At 42.5% G+C, this 23,063-nt stretch overlaps 2 protein-coding genes and 1 long non-coding RNA gene across 7 annotated transcripts in view; 1 reads left to right on the forward strand and 2 right to left on the reverse strand.

The window, feature by feature from the left end:
• The window catches only part of MUC13 (mucin 13, cell surface associated), a 19,560-nt gene extending 16,762 nt beyond the window's left edge, over positions 1-2,798 (reverse strand). For both annotated transcript variants that reach the window (XM_060278960.1, XM_060278950.1), the window contains exon 1: positions 2,688-2,798. In XM_060278960.1, the coding sequence (XP_060134943.1) occupies positions 2,688-2,742 (55 nt within the window). In that variant the 5' untranslated portion in view covers positions 2,743-2,798. The remainder of the gene's footprint in view (positions 1-2,687) is intronic.
• Positions 2,670-6,812, forward strand: LOC132592655 (uncharacterized). Its single transcript, XR_009558184.1, has 2 exons — positions 2,670-2,794; positions 4,243-6,812. It is a non-coding gene; the product is annotated as an uncharacterized LOC132592655 (long non-coding RNA).
• HEG1 (heart development protein with EGF like domains 1) overlaps positions 6,390-23,063 on the reverse strand; it is a 64,795-nt gene continuing 48,121 nt past the window's right edge. For 2 of the 4 annotated variants that reach the window (XM_035129394.2, XM_035129367.2), the window contains exons 16-21: positions 21,880-22,014; positions 16,734-16,776; positions 16,550-16,587; positions 15,591-15,678; positions 14,135-14,309; positions 6,391-12,083 (exon numbers count right to left, since the gene is read on the reverse strand). In XM_035129394.2, the coding sequence (XP_034985285.1) occupies positions 11,934-12,083; positions 14,135-14,309; positions 15,591-15,678; positions 16,550-16,587; positions 16,734-16,776; positions 21,880-22,014 (629 nt within the window). In that variant the 3' untranslated portion in view covers positions 6,391-11,933. Of the gene's footprint in view, positions 12,084-14,134; positions 14,310-15,586; positions 15,679-16,549; positions 16,588-16,733; positions 16,777-21,879; positions 22,015-23,063 lie in introns of those variants that run through there. The other 2 variants (XM_035129385.2, XM_060278902.1) reach the window with 2 other exon arrangements.

Consider the following 23,063-nt stretch of genomic DNA (forward strand, 5'->3'; position numbering starts at 1 on the left):
GTTTCTGGTTGTATATCCTGCCAAATTATTCTAATACCATAACATACCATACCATGGCACACCACACCCTTTGAGAACCACTGTGTTTGCTTGAGTGAGTCACACTTGAATGTGACAGGACATGGAGGAGAAGCAAGATAACATTGTCCATTGCCATGAAATTTGTTTAGCTTTTTACACAAATGTTTCTCTCTTTTTCATCATGCAAATTACAACTCTAAAACTGAAACTCACAAGAGCCGACATCAATATCATTGTAAAGTAAATTTGGACAATGTAAATACCCGAGAAGCCAAATTTCAAACTGGATGAAAAGATAACGCTTCATTCACGGTATAGTAGTTCTGTTACATAACTTGGACGTGAAGTGTCTGTTGTAAACTGTTAATCTCTTCCAGCAAAGGAGATTTACCCCTAGAAGGAGGCTATTGCATGCATCACTGCCACAGGTGAAAATTCTCATCCCTATCTGCATTCTGATGATTTTCCAGGTCCCATTGAACTGACTGCATGTAGCTTTTTAATCCAGATAACAATGCACAGTACCGTCTGGGGTCACTTGGGGTCACATATGCGGTTACTAGTTGCATGCAGCTACAACTGGAGCCTATATACCGGTACATATTGTTCGTTTCCTTCTGTCTCGAGAGACATTGGAATGTGCCTCCTGTGGTGAAGTCATACCTCTGCATTAGCGGCAATGAAGTGACCTCCCCAGAGCAGAAGCCTAGGCATGTATATGGAGGTCCTGGGCTGCCCAGACGGCTGCCCCTTGGCAGGGCCGGCTCTAGGTAGAGTCCCGGTGGCGCGGGGTGCTAGGGCGCTGGGCCAGTAGGCGGGGTGCTGCGCGACAAAGCCGCGAGGAAGCCATGCTACGCCCTGTGAGGGCGGGGGCACCGGAGAGATCTCCGCCCCTCAGTGCCAGGGCGCCCGACCTGCTCAAGACTGCCCTGCCCCTTGGCTTCGCAGATGTAGCCCAAAAGCAAGCAGAGCAATACCTTTGGCACCAGCTTGGCTGCAGGAGTTGCCAGAAGGAGGCATACAAGGCTCTATCCAACCGTTTTAGGGACTCCACTCCAGATTTGTGTAGGGTTTACTCCTTAGCTTTTTCTTCTTTTGAAGATATCCCATAAGGCAGTGGATGTTTAGGATCAGAGTTTTCCTTCTCCTAGATGGGCTACCCTCCCTGTCTGACAACCCATCTGCCCCTCACTTCCCTCTACAGCATGTGCAGAAAACACCTTCCTGACGGTTGGACCCACTATTGGTCCCCTCTGCTCAATCTGCAAGAGCTTGTCTTTGCTTTCAGGGATATTCCCTAACTCACCGAAGGTTTGAGACCCATTGGCTACCCTCACCTGGTTTAGCCAGGGGTAGAAATTCAGTATGCGGATGATACCCTTCTCTACCTCTCTTTCAAATCAGAACTAGTGAGGGCAGTGAAGGTCCTGTGTGAGTGTCTGGAGGCGGTTGGAGGATGGATGGCAGCTAACAGATTGAGGCTGAATCCTGACAAGACAGAAGTACTGTTTTGGGGGGGGAGGAGGTGGACAGGTGTGGAGGACTCCCTAGTCCTGAATGGGGTAACTGTGCCCCTGAAGGACCAGGTGCGCAGCCTGGGAGTCATTTTGGACTCACAGCTGTCCATGGAGGTGCAGGTCAATTCTGTGTCCAGGGCAGCTGCTTACCAGATCCATCTGGTACGCAGGCTGAGACCCTACCTGCCCGCGGTCTGTCTTGCCAGAGTGGTGCATGCTCTAGTTATCTCTCGCTTGGACTACTGTAATGCACTCTGTGTGGGGCTACGTTCAAAGGTGACCCGGAAACTACAACTAATCCAGAATGCGGCAGCTAGACTGGTGACTGGGAGTGGCCGCCGAGACCACATAACACCGGTCTTGAAAGACCTACATTGACTCCCAGTATGTTTCTGGGCACAATTCAAAGTGTTGGTGCTGACCTTTAAAGCCCTAAGCGGCCTCGGTCCAGTATACCTGAAGGAGCATCTCCACCCCCCATCGTTCAGCCCAGACACTGAGGTCCAGCACTGAGGGCCTTCTGGCGGTTTCTTCGCTGCGAGAAGCCAAGTTACAGGGAACCAGGCAGAGGGCCTTCTCGGTAATGGCACCCACCCTGTGGAACAGCCTCTTTTTCAAAGAGAAAACTAACTACCAGACTTTTAGAAGACATATGAAGGCAGCCCTGGTTAGGTAGGCTTTTAATGTTTGACGGAATATTGTATTTTAATATTTAGCTAGAAACTGCCAGGAGCGGCTGGGGAAACCCAGCCAGATAGGCGGGGTTTAAATAATAATTTATTATTATTATTATTAATTATTATTATTCTACTGGGGTTGAGGTGGGGAATTTCCGTATAGTCAGAAGTACAATCCCTTTGGATTGCTTAGCTATTCTTCTGAGTTACTTAAAAGGCAAAGTTCTGGCCTAAAGCTGCAGAGGTGGTTAACACAAAACAGTTAACTGAAAAAAGAAGAAGGAAATTGGATTTTGTTGCAAATCACCACAACTGCCGTTCATAGATCATGGATTAATAATTGAGATGCAGAAGTTGACAAATCCAGTCCTTCTAAAGAGAAGGAAAGGAACCCAGAAATAAGATGGGTTTATCCTACCCACATAACTGGTACCGTATTTAAACATCTTTCAGAGAAAAGGTTGCCACTTACCTGCCTCCGTGCAGAAGATAAACCATACAATGGTGAGGAGAACACAGCCTTTCATTGTTGCAGTTGCTCCCTGCTAATCCTACAAGGAAATGTTTTCTCCCCTTCAGGTTAGTATATTTTAGATCATAGTTACCAGTCCAGAGGTCAACTTTTTATTGACGTCAGGGCTGTGAATGGATTGTATCGCTTAATTTATGGCTGGTGCCTTACTAAATGTTGGGGTGGTGTTTATGTATTACACATGCTCCCAAAGACTTATGTAAGCAGGCACCCAAATTTATGGTGGTTTAAATGCCAGATCACTGTTTTATTGGTAGTATATACCAATGTTTTAGGTTTTGTTGTTGGGTTGTTTTTTTTATAAAAAAAACTTTATGAAGAAAGCAGGTATAATAGTGATTGTACAGCAGAGACTTTCTTTCTTTGTTTATGATTGACATTGATGCCTGTAGGCTGCAATCCTAAGGCTAGGGGAGCAGGAGCCAAAAGCAGTTCTGCTGGCTCATCTAGCACTCCTCAGTAGCAGGAGGGAAGTCATTTTCTCTGCTGTGTGTAGGGTTGAGTGAATCTAATATTGCAATATTAGTATGACATTTCACATTTGAAACATGTATTTGATATGTTAGTAAAAGTTATATGATTTTTCAGACCGTGGGCACATTCCTATCTCGTGCCTCTTATGTGTTCAATTTATCCTGCATATATAATAAGCATTTTATTTAATTTATTTTTAATCTTATACTAATTCACTTGGGGGAGGAAGGATTAAAACGGAGTGCCCAATATAAAATTTCACCCTGAGTCCTGAAATCACCAGGTAGCAAACAGACATAAAGAAAAAGAAAAGAGTTGGAAGCAGAAATGAAATAAACTATTTCCTTTTTCTGAACTCGCAGCCTGTGTTACACAGCCCAGTTGATTCTAGGTAACAGGCAAACAAAGCAGAAGTTCACAAATCATCTCTGCAGATAGTTATGGTAAAAACCCTTGAGATTTTAAAGCATATCCCTACACCAGAGCATTATGATAAAGAATATTATACCCTGTCCCATAGCAGATTGAGTCTGGTAGGAAGTTATTTTTCAAACACATCTGTCTTCTTGTAAAAGAAATTCCTCACCAGTGCATAAATTCTGGTGAACATTTGTTGCTTCTTGACCTGCAAGGGCTCTCCCATCCATTTCAGTGAAGGAAGCTGGTCCATTTGGGTCAGAAGTGCCTATCTGCTAAGATGAATGTGCTATGGGGTGCTTAAGGGACTCAGGATATTTGGGCTTGTGCCTGGAAGCACTTCTCTAAATACTTTGCCAAAGTCTTGGTCATTTTATCTCATAACCATCCTCCTATGTAAAACAAGAATTTAAAGCTGCTGCAATGAATTTCAAATCCGGATGAACATCCTAAAAAACTGTACACTGATCCATATGTTGCCTCTCATGCAAATTATTTCCCGGTGGTTAAAGTCCAGGGTTGGTTTTTTTATCTCCAGGTTAAGCTTTCACAGACTGGAGCAGGTGTTTATTGCTATGAAACTAAGCTCTACTATTTTTTGCAGCTATCAAAGTATTGGTTTTGTTTCCTTGTACTACTTGGACCTTGAACTCAAGGCGAACTGCCGCGGAAGAATTAGGTGCTCCATTTATTTGCAATATTATATTGACACTATTGTCATAGACCAACCTTTGCTCACTTGAAAGCCTTCCAAGCGTGCTGGCTGGGACTGACGGAAGCTGTTGTCCAACTATCTGGAGAGCACCAGGTTGACAAAGGTTTGAGTTTGCAACCAAAAGATGGGTCAGGATATTCAGGACAAACTGCTGCAGAGAAGTGACTAGTGAGGATGGGCTGGGAGAGAGAAGGTTATGTACAAAGATGACTTTAACACCCTCTCCTACCTGCTGATTTTGCACTAGAAATTGCATCCTCCATTTTGCTTCAGGTAGAGCATTCTTCATTGACACACCTGGACTTTGAAACTTCCTACCAAGAGAGGTTGGTCTTGCTTCCTGCATTTTGTCCTTCCACTTCAAGGCCAGAAACTTACTAAAGGTTAAGATCTTTAGAGGCTGGAATACTAGTTTTAAATTTATTGCCTACTGTAACTATACACAACCCTTTGTGTGTTTGCTCTTATTTGCTCTTTTCACATTGTCTTTTTATTATGCTTTACCTATTATTTAAAATATTCCTAAACTGCCCCTCACCCAGTCAAATTCTGAGGCAGAGAGAAAAATGGGCAAGAATAAAATGATCCATAGCTAATGCAAACAATAAAACACCCCAATTCCTAACAGCAAAATAAGAGGCAGTCACTTGACTTATATAGCACACTGAGGTATGTTTTATTATGCTTCTTACTGTTTTGTGGTGGTTTGCTTCATATAGTGTTGTATTTTACTGTTTTGCAAGCAGGTTTGAACTTCATAGAGAAAGGAGAGGTTTAAATCTTCTTTCAATAAATAATTCCTATTGAAGAGCCATGGTTGCAATAGTCCTGTCAACAAAAAATGATTATATAACAAAAATATAAATTTAAATAAATCAGATATGTGCCTTAAGATAGTTGCATCTCATGTGATCAATTAATTTTAATAAAACTTTGATACAACTTGATCACGGGCAGGCTATCTTCCCCGAAGAATCCAGCAGAAAACAGGTGCACCTAAATCCCACTGTAATAAGTGCATTTTTTTCTACTGGATTTAATAAGACAGGAATGTAAGCCTGTCTAATTATGCTTTATGTCGTTGTCCTAGGCTATAAGAAGCTAGTAAACCACTGTGTGCAGCCTCAGCTCAGAATGAACTGGAAGACCAGTTCTGATCATAGGCTCAGGCTCCTGGGGGCGAGGCACTTTGGGCCCCCTCAATACAGTGGTACCTCTACTTACGAATTTAATGCGTTCTGAACGCACATTCATAAGTTGAAAAAAATTGTAAGTCGAATCCCATAGGAATGCATTGGGAGAAAAATTCGTAAGTCGAAGCAACTCTATCTAAAAATTCATAAGTAGAAAAAATCCTATCTAAACCGCATCCAAGATGGCGGACGGAGCTCCGTTCGTAAGTAGAGTTATTCGTAAGTAGAGGTACTACTGTATATATATTTTTGGAGGGACTGCCCCCCCCTTTTACTGTAAAGTTTTAGAATCTTCTGATTATGAAAAAAGCACCTGTTCTCGTTTTCTGAATGTATAATATACTTTTCAAATATGGATCTTACAGCTAGATTTGCCAACTTTTATAACCACAATGCACCTGCTTATTGAAATACGATCTCCTCCCCTGCCTTTTCATGAGCCCTGGTGCATAGCTGCCAAGTTTTCCCTTTTCTCACGAGGAAGCCTATTCAGCATAAGGGAAAATCCCTTTAAAAAAGGGATAACTTGGCAGCTATGCCCTGGTGTGTGTGTGTGTGTGTGTGTGTGTGTGTGTGTGTGTGTGTGTAAAAACCCGCTATAGCCATTACCTATCAAATTTTTCAGTGGTGACGTTTGAGAAGTGTATTATTTACATAGCTGCCAAGTTATCCCCTTTTTAAAGGGATTTTCCCTTATGCTGAATAGGCTTCCTCGCAAGAAAAGGGAAAACTTGGCAGCTATGATTATTTAACTTTTCTCCATATGCAAACTGAGATGTGGGTGCTGTCTTGTTTGCATGTACCAATAAAAGCTCAGGTTCAGAATATTATTAATACTTTTATTGTATCATTTTTATTACACTGACTAGAACGCCAGAAGTCAAATATTTGGATGCTGGTATAAAAATAATCCAAACTTTATACTTCATACTTTGGAACTACAGTACTGTATAATTAGTGAAGGCTGAAAATAAGATACACCTTTAAATAACACTCTGTTGGAAACATAAAATAAACAAAACATCTCAGAAGTTATGTTCACAGGTATGCAAAGCTGAAATCCAGAACAAAGTACAATAGACAATTGCAAGTCAAACTGGCGGTACATTCAGAGTCATTATGAAGACACACAAACAAGGCTTTATCCATCTCGTCTGAACGACATGGTAGACATCACATACATTTTTGACTGGTAAAGTTGAGAGTGACTTCCTATTTTGCAGTCCTGCCAAATTTAGTTGTTGTTTTAATGGAAGAAAGCAAAAACCAAAAAAAAGCAAACCCTTAGCAGATTTCATTTAACAACCAACAACACTGTAAAGAAATATAATATATTGGATGTTGTAAGATCATTTTCCTTTCAACATTGGACAGAGCAGAGATAGAACTCTCTAATAACGTTGTAAGCTTTCAAAAGTTTGTGCAACATTCCATAGGCCTTCCTATGAAACAACTAATAATTTAGGGAACATTCCAACTCCTTGCATCCCCCACCTCCATCCTGCCAGAGCTTTATGGAATAGCAGAGCCCACCTCCTCAGCCGCAGTCCTGCTGCACACAGTGGTGAGGATGGCAGGGACTGGGGCAGCATCTCAGACTGGCTCAGCTCCTCCCTCCCCCCAAAAGTCCAGTTTGGGGCTTTGTGCTGGTTGCTGGTGGTGAGGATATTGCTGGTCGGCAGAAGAGGAGCTGAAGGTAGCATCCAGAAGGAGGCCAGAGGAAGGACACTTCCACCCAGTCCAACCACCAGCCCAGCACAAAGGAAGGTTGGACTGCTCTGTTATGCTGCAATCCTAATCCCACGACCTGCCAGTAAGATCTACTTCATTCAATAGGACTTACTTCTGAGTCAATATGGTCAATATGGTTAGGGTTGCACTGTTATATCTGAACAAGAATCCCAAACACATGACCATTTTTGAATACAAACTTAAGCCTCTATCCCACCAGGTCCAGTGAGACTTCGGTCACATAACTGCGTAGGCTCATAATCTTGATTATTTCTGCAAAATACTGTAGTGTCAAAATATTGCAGGCTTTCCCCCATTGTACTACCCATCACAGATTTCAGAATCTCACTGTCACCAAATATACTAAAATATTAGCATAACTGATTTTCAAATTAGTAACTATGAAATACTCATTCATTTCTACTAAATAAATAAATGTTTTGAACTCCCCTTGACTTTATACTGTTCCTCTTGTTGTTGCTTCTTCTATGTGGCACCACAGTGGGACTCTGCAGAGCTTCCACCAAGGACTCTTTATTATTCACTTTTGAATCCACAGCAAGTTTGACCCCAAAGGATCTTAGGAACTGTAGTTTGTTGAGAGTACTGAGAATTCGCTCTCTCGTAATAAATTCCCAATTCCGAGCACAGAACTACAACTCCCAGAGTTCCTTTGGCTGAGGGAATGATTATTCAGCTAGTCTGTGGGCTGGCTTGCAAGTCACAATAAATCATAGTTAAAATAAAGTTAAAAGTCATTAGGTGCTCCACCGCCACTCCTCTTTCCACTCAAAAGGGAAAACAAACTAAAGGCTTGCTTCCTGCTACATGCAACCCAGCACTCATGATGTTAAGCTAATAACAAAGCTGTATCCCTTGATGTCCACGTGACCTCAGAGGTAGGAATGCCCATGCCCAGTTTTGGCTGGGGCACCACTTACAATTACTTCTGGACAGAGATAGCTTGGCCACAGTTATGTATGCCCTGGTGTGCATAACTGGTTGAACTATGTGGAGCTGCCCTTCAAAATGGGCCAGAAACCGCAACTAATGCAAATTGCAGCAGTTAGGTTGCTAGTAGGTATCTGGAAAAGCTCATACATGGCACCGATTTTGAAATACTGTAACTACAAAATTTATCTTTTATCTTCCAGGCCAGGGCCAGTTAAGGTGCCTGGGTTAGTAATTATAGCCCTTAACTGGGTCCCAAGTATCTAAAATAATGTCTCTTTCCATATCTTTTCCCATAAGGTGGGGACCCATAGTTGGGCCTTCTCAGGGGTAGCCCCATTCCTCTGGAGCGATCCCCCCTCTGAAGCCTGCCTCACCACCACACCTGGGCTTTCTCAGGATTTTAGGGAAGGGTCAGGTACATTGGGATTGGATTTTAATTGACACTGCTGTTTTATTTGTATGGAATTTAAGTTTTCAGGCTTTATTTCGGTTTCAATTCTGTGTAGTCCTGCCCTGGGGCCTTTGGGTGAAGGGCAATCCATAAATAGGGTAAATAAATAAAATAAATAACAAATAAACTTTGGATAACCATTGTGGCTTGTTAGGTAGGAAAGAAACAAAGCACATGTGCTTGTTGGCACTTAATGGGAAGCCGTCCTCCACAGTTTTTCCTCCTCTAAGTGGGAAAGGAAACAGTAGTCGTGGAGCTGGAGCACCACAAGTGTTCACTTTAAACCATAGTTTAAACTATGGTTTAAAGGGATGCTTGGACCAGGCCTATAATATAATATTATGACAGAAAGCGTTGAAAGCTTTTACGGGTGTTTGGCAACTGTTTTGTCAGCTACACCTTTCCATAAAAGTGGGCATAGTTACTCCCATGAAGGGAATATGGCTGAACATGTGCTGCTTCATGTCTATTTCTGTGTACACACCCACCAACCAGATGGCTGGCAGTATCAGGTCTATTATAGCTGGACTGCACTGACCACCTGGTTAGCTCCCCCCCCCCCCCCGCTTTGAATCATCCTTGCCAGATCAAGGTGAACAAACTCCCTTTCGCATCCAGCTTCCTTATGTGGCAATGCAAGATCAGTCTGAGGAAAACACCTGATGATTAATTTTACATTGTGTTTGTGGGGGGAGCTTTTTACAGTACAAAGTACACCCTGAAGCAATTTGCAATACAGAAAGCAGTAAAGTGACCTGAACACAGCTGATCTCTTTTTTAAAATAAATAAAATAAAATAAATATTGCTCCCAAATAATTTCAATAAGCAGAATAGCTAGAGCAAGAGGAACTAGACTGCTCAGGATATTTTCCCCAGTCCTTTTCTGCTTGCAGAAGCGGTTGCTATAGTTAAGCTTGTGAATTTAGCCGTTATACAGAATGGTATCTTAGCCTACTTTATGACTAATGAAATCTGATGCTGGACCCTCGAAAATGTCATGGATTATAGTTATAGCTGAACTTAATTCATAAGATAAGACAACATGGTCACAGAGAGTAGGTTTATCACTAGCAATTAGCCTATGTATTCAGAAGTGGTACACAGACAGTATATGTCTCTTCCTTTCTCTCCCACATCCTTGGATTATTTCCTTCTTTTTTGCGCCTTCTGGTGAAGTGCATCCTTTTTCACAATTTTGAAGTGGTTGCTATGGGATACAGGAGTGCAGGACAAGAAACACCTCTGGCCTGATCCAATCTCCCCCCACGCACCCAATCTGAAACAATCACATGCCGCTCTGCAGGCTAGGTCTCTCACTATTAATCACTGCCTCCAAATCCTTCATGATTAAGCTGAAAGCGTCACCACTCAGCCGCCCCGCAGCTTCCTGCACACTGTACAAAGTCCTCTTTTCTCATAAAGCCCACACCTTCTTTAGAACATTCAGAGAGCAAAGGTTTTTGTTTTGCATTAGGAAAAGCTATACACAAGAGAACTTGGGTCTGGGTTCAGCTACATATGATGCCAATCTCACTTAAAATGTTTCCTGGTTGCTTTCTTCCATGGCTACCTGCATAAAAGTTAAGCCATCTTCCGTATTGTATCTTATCTCCATGATATGGAATGGGTCAGGGCGAGCCTTGCAGGGGGGGAAATGTGTTGCCAGGGATTGGGAAATCCGAAAATAAATAACTATCGGAGGTGAGCTATTTAGTGTCGCAGTGGTCCCTGGTTATGTGGATGGGAGGAAGAAAGAGGCAAAAACATGCTTTTCTTCAGCAGCAAAGGGATGGACATTTTGAAAATGACCAAAAAATGAGAAGATGTCTTGTGTTACAACTCAAGACATCACAAAAGGGGTGTTCTAGTATGACTCCTTTTCCCATATCGAAGAACATGGGTTCTGGGGCCAACCACCACAATTTACAAGTGACTTGGAATTCTGGTTTAAGTGCTAGTAAAGGACAATGAGTTAACGAGAGGGAAAATTTGAGTTGGTAAGCTGGTTGTATGCCGTTTAAACCAGCTCTATTAGCTCAACCTCTTGTGGGGTTTAGTCTGGTAGCAGCAGTGCACTGAACAAGCACAGTTTGTTGGTCTCATATCACTGTGGTTAGCCTAGCTAAACTAAAAGTGAAAAGTCAGCTGCCTGTGAAATTCAACAAGCACCCCAGCCAAATTTGGGGGCACGTGTTGTGGCACTTCAGGTATTCTCAGCCAGAGTTTCAGATTCCTATCACTTTTTCTTCTTCTTGATCTGATGATCTGATGATTTCAGGATTTTATTTTCTGGGCTTAAATTTCAGATACCGCCATTTTTATTGTGGGCAATCCTCACTCACCATTTGGTTACACACACGTGTGTGTGTGTGTGTGTGTGTGTGTGTGTGTGTGCACGCATGCATGGTTCTATAGTATGAGACTGGCATACATGATCAATTCACTAAGAGTTCACAGAGGAAGAAAAAATTCATGCCTGGAGAAAGCATGGGCATGGGGCAATTATTACTGTTCATGAGACAATGGTCAATAATAAATTGGGGGCAAACACAGGGCAGGAGCAAGCACCATTGCAACTGAGTCAATACACAACTGAATGACAAGACAGGAAATAAGAAGATGCATTATCCTAAGAAAAGAAAAAGGACCCTGAACTTTGCACATTACATAGAACCCCCATCCTTAGGCCACATTCCCATACACATCTCCAGCATTCTTTGACTATCTCCTCAGTACCCATAAATAGATACCTGGTGACAGAGAAATGGTTCTTTCCATAAAATCCACTCAACGCAGCTTTGCATAATACGTGGGCAACACAAACACAGCACGAGTTGTTAACTGTAAACACAACACACTTTACTGGCGTTAGATTTAGAGTGTCATCCACAGCGTTTGTTAGCTTTGCTTTAGTGATCTACTATCAAATTCACATTATGTGACACAATTAGTGATAAGTAAAAGATGCAGAATGTACACACGGGAACTCCTTTAAGCTTCTCCCTTGCCTCGTAGACAAGCCTGTGTGCTGACCTGCTCTTTACACCTGCCTTCCCTTTGCTGTTCAACAGCAGCTACAAATGGCTCCTTTCGGACAACCCTGTTCAGTGCCCTTCAAGGGTTAAAAGTTTCCTTTCTGTATACAAACTATGCCAGCATCTGAGCTGTATAATTAAAGTGTACCCAGAAAAGAATTAGCAGGCAGTGGCTGATGTTCCATTCGCTTTCCCATCTCTCTCCTGCAATTCCATTAAAAGTAATCTCTTCTTCTGCTGTCATCACTAACAAAGGAAGGATTGTATTGGCCAGGGTAGATACAGGAATGTCGGGATCCTGGAAGACCTGTGTAAGGTGGGTACAGCCCGTTTCTTTCTAGCTCAGGGTTCCTTGGGTTGGTTGTCTAGAAGGATAAGACATGGACACAGAAAGGAAGGAAAAAACGGTTCAATAGCCAGCACTTATCCTTTGTGGGATTTTAATATCAATACAAGAAGGTACCAATGCTTCCAAAAGATAATGAGCTCTTCTGATAGAGATTATTCAGTAATAATTGTTTGGGCATTCTAGGCCACCAGGCTCATGAAGACAACTGAAGAAAAAATAATAGCTAGTGTTTGTGGTTTATGGTTTGGAATTTTCGATGGAATTGTAGTATAAAATTATACACATTACCATGAAATTAAAACTAGAAGCAGAGCATAGAAGCAGTTACTATTATTATGTCTATATACTGCCACCATGGATGACAAAGGTAAACACAGTAAAATCTCTGAATCCCTCTTTTCACTTTTATTTCTCATTCTCTTCCAAAACAAAAATCTGGAATGCCAAAGCTTTGGAAACAGAATTAAACCAATCAGATGCAACCTAGGAAAATATATTGCTGCCCAATACTTCCTTAGCATACTGGAAAGCAAGCTTCCCCCGCAAGTTGTTACTGGCATGAACAAATCATAACCATTGCAACCCAGACCAATGAGCACATAGACAATAAAGCACATCTGTTTTGTACTCTGATGCACATGTAGCTATTATGGGGAAAGCTTCCAGGGCAGCTATTTTGAGTGAAGCACAGCCAGGTAGGAATCAGTGATGTAGGAGATATGCTGCTATCATTGTCATATTATAGGATGAAGATAAAGGGTATTATAGGATGAAGATAAAGGAGACCTGGATACAAATTTCCACTCAGCAATCAAGCTCATTTGATGAACTTGAGCTAATCATTCTCTCTCAGCATAATTTAGCTAGAGAGGGGTGGATTCCATTGATTTCTTGGGCAAAGGGGAGGCTGTGAAGGTAATGAACAATATTCCTGGCTCTCCCTGAGGCCAAGGTCTTAGTAATCTGCCATACTGAAGAGACAGAGACATCACTGTTGGATGTTATGGGGATTGTTACATCGTAATTCATGTACAGTACTATTATGATGCTATAGCGGCTGTATGCTTTACCCAGTGCATTCTAGTCCTCTAACTGTGGCAGCCTGTAGAAGGCTGGACTATCTGCATGCATAGATACAGTGAAATAGAAGTCCCCAGGCACTTATGTAGAGAAGGGGTGGGGATGGGGAGGGGAGGGGGGATCACTCAGAAGGGTGGTGGAAGTGGGTGATTGACTGACTGATAGCTGTTGATGACCGAAAACGACTGCAAATGGTTTTGCATGAAAAAGCAAGGGTTGAGATGGCTGAAGATCGCTTATCATGTATAATGAGATAAGAATCCGATATCTCTGTTCAAACCAGGTCCCTCCATGGTTTTGAGCTTGGTGATAAGTTGTAATTCAGCAACTTCTCTTTCCAGTCTATATAGTTTGAACAGAGATATTGGATTCTTATCTCATTATACATGATAAGCGATCTTCAGCCATCTCAACCCTTGCTTTTTCATGCAAAACCATTTGCAGTCGTTTTCGGTCATCAACAGCTATCAGTCAGTCAATCACCCACTTCCACCACCCTTCTGAGTGATCCCCCCTCCCCTCCCCCTCCCCTCCCCTCCCCACCCCTTCTCTACATAAGTGCCTGGGGACTTCTATTTCACTGTATCTGAAGAAGTGTGCATGCACACGAAAGCTCATACCAAAATATAAACTTAGTTGGTCTTTAAGGTGCTACTGAAGGAATTTTTTTATTTTACTTCGACCCAGACCAACACGGCTACCTACCTGCATACATAGACATAGTTTTGCCACTAGGTGGCAACGGACTTAACTGGAGCTAGGTGAAGTTGAAGTTTCCTGTTTCTGTTCTGTTCTTTATGCAGAGATACAATAAAGTTCTCATTTAGCTTTAAGCCTTCCATGGCAAGATCAGCATATGAGGCTGCAAGAACATACACTGACTGCACAACAGCCCCTGTTCAAAACCAATTATCTTGACTGTAACCTTGGGTATATAACCTTTGGACTTTTGTTAAAATGCACACATACAAGCTGAGGATTAGTTACCATATAGTAAACATCTGTCATCTGCAGTAGGTTTTTAGTGCTCCCATTCTCTTGCATTTCAATGGTTTCTCTCCCCCAGTCTTGAGCTCGAGGGTTTTTGGGATACTCAGCATATGGCGACATCTGGAAATCTCCACTTTTGAAGATGAGTTTGCTTATGTCATTTTTATTCTTCCTGGAATAAAGAAAGAAAGAAACATTTATATGCAAACCATATGAAAAGGACAGGAGATAGCTATAAAACTCCCATGCATCTTTTTCATAACCATAAGAGAGCCAGTGTGGCATAGTGGTTGAACTTGGATGAGGGAAACCCAGATGCAAATTCTCACTGAACCAGCCATGAAGCTCATTGAATGTCCTTGGGCCAGTTGCTCTCTCTTTCTGCATAGCCTTGCTTACAGGGCTGTCGTGAAAACACAATTATGACTGGAGTAGGGAATAGGGGTGTGGTGTGCAGATATGTTTCCACATAAGTTTGCAATTTTAAAAACCTCATGAAAAACCATAGTTTTACTGCAAATTTCTCATATTTTTTGGTATGAAATGTTGCCTGGTATACTCATTTTTGCAAAGCCATTTCATTGAATATAAGCACATTTTGCATGTTATTTTCAGAGATATATGCATTTCTATGCACAGTTGACCCCTTCATAGATCACTGCCTTGTTGTGGCGAAGGGGATTGAATAACTCGAAGAAGCTATGAGCTATGCCGTGCAGTGCCACCCAAGACGGACAGGTTATAGCCGAGAGTTTAGACTAAATGTGATCCACCTGGATAAGGAACTGGCAAACCACTCCAGTATTTTGCCAAGAAAACTCCATGGACATAAAAAAGGAGAAGCTTTGAGAAGAAAGTGAGAGTTTCCAAGGCATGCTCTGGTTCATGGGGTCACGGAGAGTCGAACACAACTAAGACGACTAAACAACAACATGCACAGTTGACCCTAGTGTATGTGTTTTTGTATGCATTACTTGGCTAGAGAACTGCACCACAAAATTAAGGAAAGTGTGAATTTTGAAGGATAGCTGTGTTTCATTTCACGTATAATTTCAGAAAGTGCTGACTAAGTAAGCTTGCCTTAAAATGCAAAGTGCATCAAATTTCTCCTCCCTCCTTAGCAGGGAGTCAGATACTACACTGGTCTAGTATGCTCCTTGGACAAAAGGTGGTGGTGGTGGGGAAATATAACGACAATATCCCTTTCTTTGGAAAAATTAAAGAAGCTTCTGCCAGATCTTACTTATGCTTTTTAGTATTTGTGATATCTGCCAAATACTGCCAAAACATTTATCTTGATATGGTTGATATACAACTCTGAAACATTTGGACAATAAACATTTTAAAAGTGCAATTTCATTCAACGTAAGTATAATCAATAGACAAACGATTTCCCCATGATGGGTATTTAGTATTTTATTTTTTAAAAAGGCACTTGGCTTAGGATACCTACTGGCAGCACGTGACAATGAGAGCTATCGCCATGATGAGCAGAAGTCCCCCTCCAGCTGCTGCGATCACAATGGTGATGAGCTGATACGCTAAAGCAGAGAACAGAAACAATATTGCTTCAATGGAAAATTGTTCATCTTTTATGTATAGGCAATAACGTGTAACTGTCACCTTCCTTGTGCCTGTTAAGATTCCCTTAGCTATAGCCTCTGAGATGCTCTTATGTCATGGAATGCTTACAAAGCCACCATCAGGTGTGGGTTAAAGATTCACTGATGTAGCTTAGCTTCTTTGACAGAACTGGAAAAACCAGTTTTAGCCTATGAGAAAATGCTCACACAGTGTCAATTAACAGGTACTAGATGATATACACATATTTTACATATTTTGAAACATCTGAACTCATTGCTGATTGGTTTACAAATTCAATTCAGTGTGCTGTACTGGTTTTATTCTGACATATAAAGAACTAAATTGCCTGGGTTCCAATTACGTCACAGAAATTCTCCTTCTGTATGAATCCTCCCACCCAGACAATGAAGAACTTTCAACAGGGCCTGCTGAAAGCACCATTTTACATTGACACCACATTAGCTTTCAGTAGATGAAGGGCCTTCTTTGCTGTGGCCCAAGTACTCTGGAATGGCCTCTGACAGGAGTCTCATATGGCTTCCTCTCTGTATTCCTTCCTGGGTCAGGGTGGGCTCTCTTTTTCACAATGTCTAAATATTAGTTTGATAATGTTTTTTTCTGTTCTGCTCTATTTGTTCGGATCCCTTAATACTGCTTGCTTAGACATCTGTTGGTTTTAAATGAATGGTTTTTGATGTGCTATGACTGACTGCCTTTAAAGTCTCGGTCATACACTGTTTTTGAAATCTATTGTTGAAAGGTCACATAATTTATTGAAAGAAAAGCAAATCCAGTTTGGGAGTTAGAGCTGCTAGACCAGGTACTCACGATTCCCACAGTTGAATCCTCCTAATCCAAATGGACAACTGAAACAGGAAAAAAAAAGTTTTCAATCAATTGTTAATTGAACCAATACGAAAGTAATCAAAATGCATTAATGGCTGGTGATGGCAATGAGCAGGAGGGAATGGAATAAGAAACAAAGAAAACAGATTTCTATAATTTACTGTACCTCACACAAGTGTCATTCACAAGTTTATACCCATCTTCACAAGCTAAAAGAGAAAGATAATGTCCATGAGCACATCTCAGTGACAGAGAAAGATAATTGCTGGTATCCAAAAAGCTACTTTAGGTGAACTCGGTGCAATTTTTTTTTTTTTACATCCCTGCCCACTTTAAACAGCAAACGCCTGTGAAAAACTGCTTTTGAAAGTCTTCTCAGTTTCCAAAGTGGGTTTCCATTGGGAATGGCCAGCAGCTGCTCTTCAATCAACACAAGCACATCTTGGGTTGTCCAGAATCAATTGTAACATTCTGTTATATTCTGGCCAATAAATTTGCACAATCAGTAGTGGCTGGCAGAGTGGTGTGGATGGGACCCAACATTAGTGAAGAGGGAGTTCTAACACAAGCCTGGTTCAAACCTTGGCTCAGCTCAGCTTAGAGAACCAGGGAGGAACAGAGTGGCGGAGAGTTCCTCTCAAGGATCAGCACATTTATTCAGTCTCCCTAAGGCGTAATTTGGCTTTCCATGTAGTGAAGAGCATCTTACAGAAAGAGGGAGAGAAAGCAGTGAGTGAAGACCTTGAAATAGGAACTTTCTATTTTTCACCAATTGGCATTTAATTATGTTTTATTGAAGTTTTTAATTATGTTTTTATGGATGCATTTTGCTGATTTGATTCATCCATGTTGTATACCCCCTCGATATATTCTCACAAAAGCGTGGATTATAAACAGTGCAAATAAATTCATAAAAATGAGCGACAATATTGGGCAAGTAATTCGACGCATTTAAACCAGCTGGCCAGTGGAGGTCACTCTTAACTCACAGCAATGCTACATATGAAAAGACTTGTAGCGGTGTCCACATTTCACTCAAATACGTTTTTAACCAAAAGCAGCCTGTGCAGACAGCAGTGTTGAGCAGAGGAACAGGAGCGAAGGTGGGGAGGGGAGGAGGCATGGGCTGGGCATGATCAGCTTTTCAGCATTTGTATCGCCAGCAAAATATCATGGTTTGGCAATATACTGCAATGTTGAGCTGAGGTGGTTTCACCCAGGCTGGGACAATGCAGCATTTTTGCGCCACTCAGCTGTGGGGAGGGAACGCCCCCCCCCCCCAGCTGAGACGGGCCCGCTTGCATGTGGACCATCGGGGCTCCTTTAACTGTTCACTGCGGGGAGCTGCAACCATTCCGCTGAACAATTTTACAGAGCCCCCACCCCACTGCCGGCTTGCAGGAGCCAGCACTGGGCTGGGGGCTCCTTTAACTGCTCGACTGAGGCAAGGGCAACTGCATACGCCTCCTTCAAGTATTGGCGCATCGCTGATACAGCTTGTTTCTCCCTCTGCATCCTATGAAGGCAGAGAGGGATATATCGCTGGTGAAACTGCCGCAGCTCCTGAGTCCCTCTGCTAGCAGCACCTGCTGGGGGAAGGAACTTTTGACTCCCTCCAGCAGACACTGCTAGCAGAGGGACTTGGGAGCAGTGGCAGTTTCACCAGTGATATACCGCTGAATGAAACGGACATCATGATCTGCTCCTCATCGATATATCACCCAGGCCTAGTTTTTTCAATGGCTGGAGGACAAAGGGTTTAGGTATCATCACTATTCCTTTGCTAGAGTTTCTAGAGGCTGTTTTTGGTTTACAGATTTACATGTCGTTTCCGCCTAATAACACATATTTATCATTCACAAGGTCCCAGAAGGCATAAGAAACGAGAGGCAGAATGCATGCTTTGCATTCAGAAAGTCCCAGGCTGAATCCGTGGCATCTCTGGGTAAAATGATCAGTTAGCAGGTAACGTGAAGAACCAGTCCCTAGGAACCCAGAGACCCACTGCTATTCAGGATAGGCAATGCCAGGATAAATGGAGAAATAGCCTGATGGTATAAAGCAGCTTTCTATGTTGTTTCTAATACTTTAATCTGTGGCATTCCTGTGGATTAATAGTGACCTCTGCTAGTCAACTGTTTTAAATCCATGCTGAACCAAAGACCCATCCCTCTACATTTCAGGGGGTTTAAGGGAATGAGGCCAAAGCCATTCTGAAGACTGGAAAAGGCCGGGGGGGGGGGGGCATTTGCAATGAGAACAGCAAAAATTCAGGAAACCTTTACCAAGTAGTGAGGATTTCCTCCTCTCCCCTTCCACTGAACGAAGCAGAAGCACTGCTGCAAGTATACAGCAACAGTGTGGAGTAAGCAGTGGAGCCTGCATTGTCGTTCCTATGCAAATACAGGGCTTTTGATGCTATTTGTTTAAATGCTGCATTTCATCTTTATGTTATAAATTAATTGATTCTGTTATTTATTTAGTGGGACCAAAATTCAGATTGTATTTTCTATCTTTAGTTTTCAAGGAGATGACAATCCTCTTTGATTGTTATTGGTCGCATTTATATGTGGTCTACGGAGCTTAATGAAGATAAGGAAGGTAGGAAAAGTTAAATATGAAACTCGCCTGCAGCTTTCCAGTTCAGTTTTGCTGAAGCCCACAAGGCTAAACAATTTGCACACAGTGTTTTTAAGTTAGGCCCTACACGTTCCTTGTAAAGGTAAAGGGACCCCTGACCATTAGGTCTAGTCGTGACCCCGTCGCAGGGATTCGAACCGCCGACCTTCTGATCAGCAAGCCCTAGGCTCTGTGGTTTAACCCACAGCGCCACCTGCGTCCCTATTGGCAAACAATTATGTGGTGTTCTGGCCCTGCCCTTTATGCATCATCCATAAAAGGAACCCCTCTACTATTCAAGTGAGCAGCTTAGAACAGTGGAATGAGCAAGTTAAATAAATTGCTGCTATGCTTGATGGAAGGCACGGGAGGTCTGGCACCTTGCCTCCACCCCTCTGAGAATGTATAAAGCGTTAACTCCAAAACATGCTATTATCTGAAAGCCAGAAACCACTTCCTCCCCAACACTGAAACACATCTGGATATTTTTTCTGCTGTGCAGAAAACCCAGCCACCTACCCACTGTGTCTAAACACAACCATTTTCAAAATGCAGGACACATCAACAGAACACTTGAGATCCAGAACTCAAGACAGATAAACAGGCAGGTAAATCTGCATCTGTTAGACAAGTACAGCCAAAGTTTAGGTTGATTTTCATGCAGAAAATCTCTGGAACCAATGACACTATAAACTTGGCAGGGAGGTTCCTTATTAAGAGTTGGCCGTGCGTTGTTCTTCACCAGCCAGCCAGCTAAAGCAACTCTCTCTCTCTCTACTGTTCCCTGACCCTGCATAAGAGTCACATACACTCCTCATTCATTCACTTGCCCTGGCAGGACTTCAGAAATCTAGCTCTGGCTCCTCCCCAGGTGCCACGAACTCCTGAAAATTGCCAACAAAGAGGGCATCCTGGACCATAATTCAGCCATATCTCCCAGTTTTGCTGGGATTACTAATGTAGGTGTCCCCAGAGCTGGTCAAGGACAGAGCTGTTGCTTAATGGGGTGCTTGTGTAGGAGCTCCCAACCAATCTAGAGTGCTGCAAAATTTAAGTTGAACCAAACTTGGTGTTACTGCACTTAACTCTGGCCTGCTCTGGTCAAGAGAGGTTCAGAGGTTTTAGTCTGGAGTTAGTGGAACTGCAGGTTGTCCAGTTTGTGGCTGCTGCCAGCAAAATGACTGAGTGAATTGGCTGATTCACTCCTGTGTCCATGGAAAGGTGAGAGAGGGTTCCTCTCAGAGGATGGGTGGAGGAAGAAGCCTTGATGATCTTGGGAATGGAGGGGGGGTGGAACAAGAAGGGGGGGTGGAAAGAAGCTGGATGGGGATAGAAGGATGCTGGATGGCCATGAGGTATCTGTGTCTTTTAAAGTAAAATTTATTTTGGGATTGAGGGGCCTTGAAGCATAGGTGCTGTCTTGGTTTTGGCCTCCACTGATTTGCTAAATCACAAGTGAATGTGAGATTCTACAAGAGGTTTTTAATTTTTGTCTTTATGATAATTTGTTTTATAATTTTACTTATTATAGATGAAAGCAGATTGACAAAGTTTCCTATTCCAATGTTGGAAATGCTCCGCGTGAACAAGGCAACCCTTTCAGGCTAATACTGAAGGTGTACTGGTCAGGGGGCGCGCCCAGAGTGTGCAGGGAACCAAGGAGATGGAAATCAGCATCCGTGTTCATGTTTGAACCTCTGCAAATTCAAACTGAATGCCTGCAGAGAGCTACAGAAATAAAATGAGGGTTATCTCAGAGTGAGCACAGATGTCAGATTTCCAAAGTTATTCTGTCTCTCCATGTTAATTAATGTCTGAGGTGTAGACCAGGCATCCCCAAACTGCGGCCTGCCAGATGTTTTGGCCTACAACTCCCATGATCCCTAGCTAACAGGACCAGTGGTTGGGGAAGATGGGAATTGTAGTCCAAAACATCTGGAGGGCTAAAGTTTGGGGATGCCTAGTGTAGACTAATGGAAGGTCACAGCGGCTACTTTCATTAACAGAAAAAGTGAGGTCATAGTGCTGAAATCTAGACAGGATCTAGGCTACATCCACATGGCTTAGTTAGCATGGAGCAAGAAGTTCCTGAACAAGCAGTGGGAATAGTATTTTATTTTGGACTGAACTGGATTCAATCTAAAAGATGTCCAATAGGGTAATTAAATGCGATTGGATCATGTTTCTAAATGTGTTATCTACTTTTCAGGATGAAAAAGCAATTCACACTTTGGGTCAGCTCAATTGGAACATTGTGAAGGATCCACCAAAACAGCCTGTGAATAAAAAGCAATTATCTTTTTTTTACTTCCCTTGGAGATCAGACAAAACAGAGACAGAAATAACCACACTATGTCATCTCTAAAAACTGAACCTTCGCCACAGGCATATCAGACCCCTCCCTGGCCTGCCCCCTTTTTATTCTTTTCACTGGATATTTCTGGCTTACACAGCATGCTGTGTAAAAGGATAATATTATTGCTGCACTGAGAGCAAGCAAGAGACCATATCCCCAATTTCTACTGTAGAAAAACGAGCACTGGGAGAAGGAAACCTAAGCTTTTAATACTTATTCACAGGGCTTAGCACACATAGAAATACAAGAAATCACATTGATCTGCGGAATATCCTTTGAACTGGAACCAAAAGATTAAAGATGAACCCCAGCGATCCAGCTGCACAATGCATAATACCTCTGCAGGAATGATCCAGTTTGTTGTATTTGAAGTATCCAGCCTGGCACTTGCAAACTGCAATGCCGTCCAAGTCCACACACACAGAAGTTTCTTTGTCGCATTCCGGATCTTTGTGTTTACACAGACCGCCAACTATTGTAAAATAAAATAAAATAATAACATTGGGAAGGTCATTAACTAGGCATAGGGAAAGTGCACCTTCACTGGATTCTTTCTCTACAAATATCAGGACTGGAATTAGATATTTTGTGAGCAAGGGATGGGGAAAACCTGTGGCCCTCCAAATGTTGCCAGACAACGGTTTACACCATCCCTGTTCATTGCCACAGGTTCCCTACCACTTGCTTGACCCTTATTGTTCCCTTTTGAAATGCCACCATTGCTAAGGTACCAGGCTGTATGGCTGTTGTTCATCTCTGAATGAAAAAAACTTAACCAGCTGATCTTGCTAATCCAGTATCCAAGCATTTCCAGTGTGTTGGTAATAGCTGTGTATACTACTAACTACACTTGTAATTTTTAGATCTGTGTTGTGTGTTATTTGTGCATGATTTTAGGCCAGCGTAGACATTGCTCATGCCCATGCCAGTGTAGACGTCGCTGAGACAAAAGTGAAAACGTGCTGGGAATGTGGACTTGGGAGAGCACAACTTTGACTGAGACTCTGTCCTGCCATGTGATGCCTAAAATCTTCCTAATAAAGGCATATGGAACGCATTGAGGTGTCACTCTTGGCAGGTGTAAAATGGCCATGATTCACTTCCATAAGGCAGCGTGCTCAGCATGCAAGCCTGGTAGACCTTTATCTTGGTATTGGTCATTAGCATCACACTCTTCCATACCTTGTTGAAGAGGCAAGCCATTGCCATAGATGTCTTCTCAATACAGTGGTACCTTGGTTTACGAACTTAATCCGTTCTGGAAGTCCGTTCTTAAACCAAGGCACGCTTTCCCTAATGAGGCCTCCCACCGCCGGTGCCCTTCCACCGTTCAGATTCTGTTCTTAGACCGAGGTAAAGTTCTCAAACCAAGGCACTATTTCCGGTTTTGTGGAGTTCGTAAACCAAATCATTCTTAAACCGGACTGGTTACAGGTAGGTAGCCGTGTTGGTCTGGATCGAAGTAAAATAAAAAAAATTCCTTCAGTAGCACCTTAAAGACCAACTAAGTTTTTATTTTGG

Source organism: Zootoca vivipara, chromosome 1, assembly GCF_963506605.1.
Source record: "Zootoca vivipara chromosome 1, rZooViv1.1, whole genome shotgun sequence".
Lineage (NCBI taxonomy): Eukaryota > Metazoa > Chordata > Lepidosauria > Squamata > Lacertidae > Zootoca > Zootoca vivipara.